This window comes from Mytilus edulis, chromosome 9, assembly GCF_963676685.1.
Source record: "Mytilus edulis chromosome 9, xbMytEdul2.2, whole genome shotgun sequence".
Lineage (NCBI taxonomy): Eukaryota > Metazoa > Mollusca > Bivalvia > Mytilida > Mytilidae > Mytilus > Mytilus edulis.
The window spans coordinates 7,730,690-7,739,458 of NC_092352.1; the positions used below are offsets into that span (position 1 = coordinate 7,730,690).

Genomic DNA, 8,769 nt, shown 5'->3' on the forward strand with positions numbered 1-8,769 from the left:
AATATTCATATCTACTTACAAGTATCAATATCAAGTATCAATCACATCCTTTAAGAATGCCGTTGGGGTTGTAAAATTTCCTTCCACTACGCTATTGTGATACATATTTCCAATATTGGTTAGCAACAATTTGAAAAAAGCAAGGATACACAAAGTGGACAAATAAAAAAATCATAAGTGGACGACAAAAGCGATAGATTTTCATAAGAATGGCATGGAATCTGATAATAAAATATTGAAGTGATTCGGTTACAATAGATATATCAAAGTAGAATGTTAAATAAGACTATTTTCTCCTCCTCAAATTAACATTAGTTTGAAGAGATTTTTTTTACATTTACAGGGCATTTTTACGTGTTTCTCAAACCAATTTGTTTGTTTTCTATTGTATGCCTCTTTTTTATGTGAACATTTTTATTTTCTCATGACCATATGACTTCCTATTCAATAAGTAAGTTAGAAGTTTTGACAGTATTCAATTTAGAAAAATGTCCGTAAAAACCCAAAACTTTAAAGATAGCCAAGGTCAACTTTGTCAGGGGTAGTTGAAAATTTAGTTTTTTTATAATTTCAAAATAAAAATTTATAGACGGCCAATTTTCGAAAAGATTATTATAAATCATAATCACTGAATTCTGAACTGATGAAACATTCGGAACCTCAAAGTCCCATAGTACACAGCTTTTGATTTTGCCATTTGATTTGGGACTTTCCTTTTTGAATTTTCCTCGGTTTTTAGTATTTTTGTTATTTTATGTTTCATACTCCGTTCTTAATGAGATGCTCATAAATATTCATAACATGTTCAGAACGAGGCTATTTTTGTCCTTCCTTATAACCTTTGTGATAGAGCTTTTGAGTTGAGAGCACTCTCATTTAAATAACGCCTTAAGGTTAAAAAGCAATCGAAAAGGCTAAACAAGAAATATAGATAAGATGTCCTAAAAATATAATTGTAAATTAAACAACTCTCCACAAAAGACAACATGACAACGAAATTAACAACTATAGGTCATCGTACAGACTTCAACAATGAGAAAAAGTCATACATTCTATTACCATTTCAGAATAACATTGTCCGATAATTCGATTGAATCACGCTTTAAAACTTGCTGATGATTTTCCTTGATCAGCTTGAGAAATAAGATCATTTTTTTTATTTTTTAAAAATTCAAGACAGTGTTTAAAAGTCTACAGTTATATAATGACGCAAAATATCTAGTTAAAATTATGCATATTACAATTAACCTTTAAAATATAAAGCATATATCAACGAGTATGTCAACAACTAACAACTTAAACATTAAAGCATTATAATTTCTTACGACTTCCAAAAGACATCTTAAAAGAATCTATTAATAAATAGTATTTTACTCACCCTGTTTTATCTGTTCGTTGATGTATTGTTTTAGTTCCCTGTTCAGTTGCGATGCATCAACACTACCAATCATCGTTGCATTTAAATGGTCAGGTAGGACATCCATATCTGCAATTTGGATAACCAACAAAGTAGCTAGTACAATTTTGGTGTACATTTTATACATTTTGACGTAGTCCAGTGGTCAGCACTGTTTTAATTGACCTGAATTATCATTGATATAGTCATGATCTTAAATTAAATTTGAATTTTTCTAACATCTGTTTTTGGCTAAACCTTTCGGAATCATGGGTCTTTGATAGGCCTTTATAACTTTTTTCAGTCGAGCGTTGCTGATCAGGCCATTGTAGACGGAAAGTACGTCTGGTATACAAGTCTTGAATCCTGGGGTATATGATGAGTTTCTTAACAATATATTTTTTTAACATTGCAATATATATTATATATTAATCAGGTCTCAGACAGGGAATATACTGTGAAATTTCCGGTTTCGAGTTTATATTTACTGACCAGAGGGCATATATTACGGTTCACAACTGTCTTCATGTTTTTTTCAGTGCAGGTATTTGTTTTAAAAACATTCGAGCAGAAATGGCGATTAAATATTAAAAATAATCATGACCATGGTCATCTACCTGGACTGAATGCATGCATGTTGTCCCGTTACACCACTGTGCCAGTTTAGGGGAGGGTTTGGATCCCGCTATCATGTTTAACCATGTCACATCCTGTATGTATGAGCCTATCTCAAGTCGGAAACCTGTAATTCAGTGATTGTCGTTTGTTGAAATTATGCTGTTGTTTTATTTGTTCGCTGATATATTGTCTTAGCTCCCTGTTCAGTTGTGTTGCATCAACACTACCAATCATCGTTGCATTTAAATGGTCAGGTAGGGCAACCATATGTGCAATTTGGATAACCAACAAAGTAGCTAGTAAACTTTTGGTGTACATTTTATACATTTTGACGTTATGTACCTAAATTGAAATTACAAATTTCGCAAGATACTTATATATTTTAGTTTGTATGTATTAGATGGTTTCCTTAAGTGTCCTTTTTTCCTGTTTTTGTTTTTCTTTACAATAACAATTTAGTCCAGTAGTCAGCACAGTTTTATTGACCTGAATTATCATTGATATGGTCATGATCTTGAATCAAATTTGATTTTATCTAACCTCTGTTTTTGGCTAAACCTTTCGGAATTATGGGTCTTTGATAGGCTTTTATTACTTTTTTTATTGGACTATATCAATGATAATTCAGGTCAATAAAAGAGTTATATATATTATGAAATTCCAAAGGAACATAGAACAGACCTATGATTATCCAGGATTTTCTTTGTCGTGAGGGTATATGTTAAGTTTCCAAGTGAATTGTCAATACCTAATTCGTTTATCAAGCAGCAACGCAATGAGTTTTACACACAAAAACGATGTTGTTTGGGGCTTTATCTGCGGGTACAACAACATATTTGTCATGTAGGTAGGATAAGTGTTTTGCAACATTTTGGTTTTTAAAGATTGACTTAGCATGGGCATTGATTGACTCATTCAGTTTCTTTATTCTGATTTGTATCAACGACCTCACTGCCTTAGTCCATTCGGAAAGAGTGTCTACGTCTTCCTTCTAGCGCTTTGCCCATTGCCTGGCTTAAGCGATGTAAACATAAATATAGATATAAATAGATTAAGCAAACTCGTGCTGTTGGATTATTCTAGGTTTATTTAATTTCATATCATAGATGAAAAATGGTCTATCCTAAATCTTAATGATTATCATTAATATATATGTTATCTTATTTATGGCTTATAAAGTATCATATGCTACGTCATACATTAAATTGGGGAATTACCATGCAGCAGCAGTAAGAAGAAGATATGTTTCAGAAAAGGAAAATCTAAGTTACCATCTTTAAAAATAAGAATAACAAAAACAATTGCAATAGAAACATTTAAGATAATTTGCAAAAAAGTCCGAGCTACCTTCATGATTTGATTGATATAAAAATTAACAAGTATGATTTAAGATCACTGGAAACAGCAGTACTCCCAAGAATTCGAACTACTAAGTATGGCTTAAAATCGTTTCGCTATAATGCTGCACAAATGTGGAATGAGCTACCGAATCATTGTCGAATGGAAACATCTTTTAATCGATTAAAAAATTGGTACAAACATGAGATCCAAGTAACAGCTCATGCCAGTGCAGTGCATGCATATAGTTTGTATGCCTGTTTTATTTTTCTTTTATTTTTTTGTGTGACTTTATGATTTGTGCAATCTTATTATTAACTTGTGCTATGTTTTAAGTGTACTATATGCTTTTAACTTATATTTGTCATTTATGGTATCTTACTATGCATTATATGTTTAAAATTGTGTTGTTTTTATGACTTTTGTATGTGTGTATTGTATTGTATGTGTGTATTGTATTTTGTTGTTAAATCGATTTGAAAAGCTCACTAGAGCTTGTGTTTTATGTAGTTTATTGAATATCGACTCTAAATAAAACTTTATATCCTGAATCTTGAATCTTGAATCAATTTTCTCAGAATTTTCAGATAATCCCGGTTTATCTCAGATAAACTAGGGTTATCTCAGCTTAATTCAAATGTGAGAAAATTCTGGTTTATCTTAGAAAATATAGAAAATACATCATCTGAAGAAAATCCCGTTTTTTTCTGTATATTCTCAAATGAACCGGGATTATCTGAAAAAAATCGAGATAATCCCGGTTTATCTGAGCTTAATGTAAAATAGTAAGGTTATCCTAGTTTATCTAAGAAAATCCTAGTTTATCTGAGATCTAGGATCTAGGATTATCTATAAAAATGGTTCAGGCGTGCCATAAATATAATTTTATCAACTACGCAGTTACAAATTGTTGTTCCTTGAACACATAATGTTTAGGCATTATGTACATATCGTATTCTCTGTGTCTAGCGAACCAAATTATTCGGCCTATTGTGCATATTTATGTTCCTGGGAGAAATCAGACACACATTTCTTGATTCTTATGGATTAAATATTGTGTATTTTAACGTTCTTATATACCATTCATATTAATAAAATGGTTCCCTAGATGCTAGATGTAGAATAAGAAATAAATACATGTATCCGCAAAAACGGTTTGTGTTTGGATGTGTGTACGAAGCAGTAAACAAAGGGACGGTGCTATCATTTTAATACTACATTGAAACTCTTAAGAATGAACTGATTTTTATAGTTCGTTCTTATGTTGAACTGTTACACCACTATCCAAGGTGAGGGGGGGGGGGGGGGGGGGGGTTGGACTCCCGCTAACATGTTAAACCCGCCACATTCTGTATGTATGTGCATGTCCCTAGTCAGGAGCCTGTAATTCAGTATTTGACGTTTGTTTATGCGTTACATATTTGTTTTTCGTTAATATTTTGTTCATAAATAAGGCTGTTAGTTTTCTCTTTTGAATTGTTTTACATTGTCATTTCGGGTTTTTTTTTATAGCTGACTATGCGGTATGGGCTTTTCTCATTGTTGAAGGCTGTACGGTGACCTATAGTTGTTAATTTCTGTGTCATTTTCGTCTCTTGTGAAAAGTTGTCTCATTGGCAATCATACCACATCTTCTCTTTTTATATATAAATAATTCTACCCTCAGGTTCGTGCACTCCATAGAAAGTCTATGAGTATAATACTATACCATAGTCTAATCACAACGTTAGATCTTTCATTATCATGTGAAGGTGCCTGCTATGAATTACTTCCTTGTCTAAACTAATAAAAAAAAAAACACGTAAAATATTGTTTCATCTCGACCTCTACTAAGCGTTCCTAAAGCTTATCTCTTGTTTATTGTGTTATCTTTATTCATACTTCTATGTGAGGTTAATCGTTTGTCCTCTTCCATAGTGATTTGGAGTCACGTATCAGTAAATTAAATAGACCTATATTGTAGAAAATAATGTCCTTTATATGTAACTCATAACAGTCAGCAAAACTAGGATATAGTAAATCCTTCTGAAAAGTTCATTTTATTAAGTTGTCCAACATAGATTTAAAAAAAACACAGGATGTCATTAGATTCTTAATGGTAATATTTATGGTAAATCGATGTTATCTGTTTGATATAAAAAGGCAATACTTTATGTTATGAACCCTCTGAAATGGTCAAGATAAACTGATTAGGAGTATAGATCCCTACCGTCACCAGTATTTCTTTATTAACCTGTAATAGTTGTTATTAACACGCTAATATAAATGATCCCCTAGTGTTTTATTACCAGGGTTTTATGATGAAAAGCGGGTACAAGGACGACAGTTATATATGTTGTTGACCTCCAAATGTAATTACAATTACTCCAACAAACTCAATTTTTAATATGGCTTAAAATTTTGTTTTAATATAAATGGTCTGAAGCTACAATTTTGGAATAAAACGAGATGCCTTTATTGGATGTACATTTAATAAGAGTTTTTTTTTGCTTCTCCAACTTTATATTTTACTATATCTGATGAAAATTAACAATGAAAATGCAGGCGCGTATCATATCCACTTAATATAGTAATTTTTCAATGAATCAAAGAAAATAAGGATCATTTTAGACACATGGCACAATTTTACAGGTCAAGGATAGCAATTATAATAACATTGAGAAAAAAAACCTGTTCACATTTAAAGGTATCATGTATTACTGAAGTAAGGTATACGTGGCCGAGTGGTTTAAACAAAACCTGTAAAAATGAACAGAATGAAAAGTATTTAAGAATAGTAGCAGATACAATGATCAAACATCTGCAAAGATGTACATTTGCCATCCATAGCTCACCAAAGGCTACAACCATAGTTTTCACACCGAACCACCTGAGATCATTCAGGTCTTTTGTAGTCGATATTCCGATAAAAGGGATTCTCCTCACAGATGCCTTGAATACGTTAATTTAAGTAGTTGTGTAGATTGATCAATAGAAAGCGACCCCCGATATGAATTACCTATTGGAGATAAAACAAAAAAGTATTTCAATAATGTGGTTAAACTTTAATGAGCAAGTTATCGAAACCAACAAGGTGTTAAAATCCCAATAATGTCTGATTAACATTAAAGTTTCAACAAATTTACGTACAGAGCACTTTTACCAAATGCATAATTTAAAAATAATTGACTAGTATAATAGGAATACCTTTGAGCAAATGTTTTGTATCGTTTTAGAATGTCATTTTTTGAAATGAGTTATAATTAGATTGCATCAATTTGCTGCAACAGATGCACATTTTAAACCAAAGCTATACACCAGGGAGATACATATTTTAATTTCAAACGATTTTCTTACTTCAAACATTAATTTGACAAATGAAGTACAAATCAACTTGGTTAATGACACCCTTATAAACATTTGAAATAAAACTGTACTTTCAACGAATAATATGTAAGGGATTCGATGTATAGTAAGTAAGTAAGTAAATTTTATTTAGAGTCGGCATATATATACATAATAACAGACAAAACATGAGCTCTGGTGAGCTCTTTAACCGACTATCACATAAAAAGATCATGCAGCATCATACAGATACTACCAAATAAAAATGTAAAATCATGCAATATAATGAAAGCAAATGTATTTGATTTGTGAGCCTCCGGAGTCAAAGTTCATGTGGCAAGCGCCTCTATGTGCATTGAAACGAGAGAATCAGCAAATCACTTGAAGATCATAGTCTAACCTGTATATAACGATTTTAAACATAAATCACCCAACCACACTGTGTAAATATCTGTGAGAATATCTGTTTCAGCATGAAACCTATTTATCCAAAGTGATATAAATTTATAACAGCGGAAATACCTGTAAAGAACAAAAAAATGGTTTCTTTCCCCCTTACGTATATTCCCTATCAAAAAATGTTCGTTGTTAGAATAAAGTACAAAGAACGTCTGAAGGATTTGCCTTCAACTGCAATTATATTGTATGCTGGTGAAACAAAACTATCCATAGCCGCTGCATGTTTATGCACCTGTCCTGATTGATTCAGGGGCCTGTCGTTCAGCAGTTATCGTTTGTTGGTGTTGTTCATTGGTATTTTCCCGTTTGGATATATAAATTAGATCGTTGGTTTTCCTGTTCGAATTGTGTACGATAATAATTTTGGGGTCCTTTATAGCTTGCTGTTTGGTCTGTATCAAAGCCCTGTGTAAAAGGCTGTACTTTGACAGGTCTGTGTTAGTTGTTATCAGTTTGAGAACAAACCTCCCTCAGACAAGGGGTCATTTTACTGATGTAGAAAAGAAAATAGAAATACCAAGGGTTTGTATAGTTCTTCTATACAAAACCTTTGAAAACTTAGAATTTTGTACTCAAAAAGAGGAGATTTACATCATCTTTTAAACAACTTTTTCTAAAAGAGGGTCCACTTATTTTGAATAATATTAAACTGTTAAAGTAAATGTGTTAATTTAACATGCCATTGGTTAAAGTCCAGAAATATTTCAAAATTCTTGGACATGTTTTGACCATTTAATACCAGATAGATATATAGTTCTTTGAGAAAATATGAGCCCTTTTGTACAAACAAATATATTATAACTTATATTGATCCCTCATAAAACATGCAAAAGGGATATTTATAACATTAAGGGGTTGCCCCCAAACTGATTATGACTTGGATGGAGAATTGTCTCATTGTCAGTCACACATATATAGACCAGATTTAATTATATCTTGGTGAACAGGGAAAAAATACTTCAGAGATTAAAGAAATGTCAAATTACAAGTGATAAATCAATTTTAATATTGTCAAACCCTACTATTTTATGTTAACAAAAAAAAATATAATCGCTTGCTTTTACTTTTCAAGTTTCGCCTCAAAAATTTGCAAATTAAATATTTTTTTTATTAAAATTGAAAATGAAAAATGGTCGCATTTGGTCACCTCAAAATACAAGAAAACACTTGAAGTAATAAGTAAGTGTCAGGAAAATGACCGCTCACGGATTTGAAAAAACAAAAGTTAAATAAAAAAAATACCGAACTCAAAGGAAAATTCAAAACGGAAAGTTCCAAATCAATTGGCAAAATCAAAGGCTCAAACACATTAAACGCATGCTTGAAATGACAGTTGTTATCCATTCGTTTGATGTGTTTCAGCTTTTGAACAAAATGCATGTACCAAGTCATAACAACTGTCATATTCCTGAATTGGTACAGGAATTTTCTTTTGTAGAAAATGATGTTTAAAAGGTAGTTGTACAGCTAGTATAACTTAACCTCTCCCTTGTATGACAGTCGCATCAAATTTAATTATATCGAAAATAATGTGTGAACAAAACAAGCAGACGTAATAGTAAAAATGCCAAAATGATGGTGCACCAGTCAAAATTGTGTTATAATCTAAATCACTAAAAGCAAACAGATATTTG

General features: G+C 31.7%; 1 protein-coding gene across 2 annotated transcripts in view; it reads right to left on the reverse strand.

The window, feature by feature from the left end:
* LOC139487562 (uncharacterized) overlaps window positions 1–1,567 on the reverse strand; it is a 36,574-nt gene extending 35,007 nt beyond the window's left edge. The window contains exon 1 of one of the 2 annotated variants that reach the window (XM_071272449.1): window positions 1,379–1,562. In XM_071272449.1, the coding sequence (XP_071128550.1) occupies window positions 1,379–1,544 (166 nt within the window). In that variant the 5' untranslated portion in view covers window positions 1,545–1,562. Of the gene's footprint in view, window positions 1–1,378 lie in introns of both variants that reach the window. The other variant, XM_071272450.1, reaches the window with a different exon arrangement.
* Between the last annotated feature and the right edge of the window lie 7,202 nt (window positions 1,568–8,769).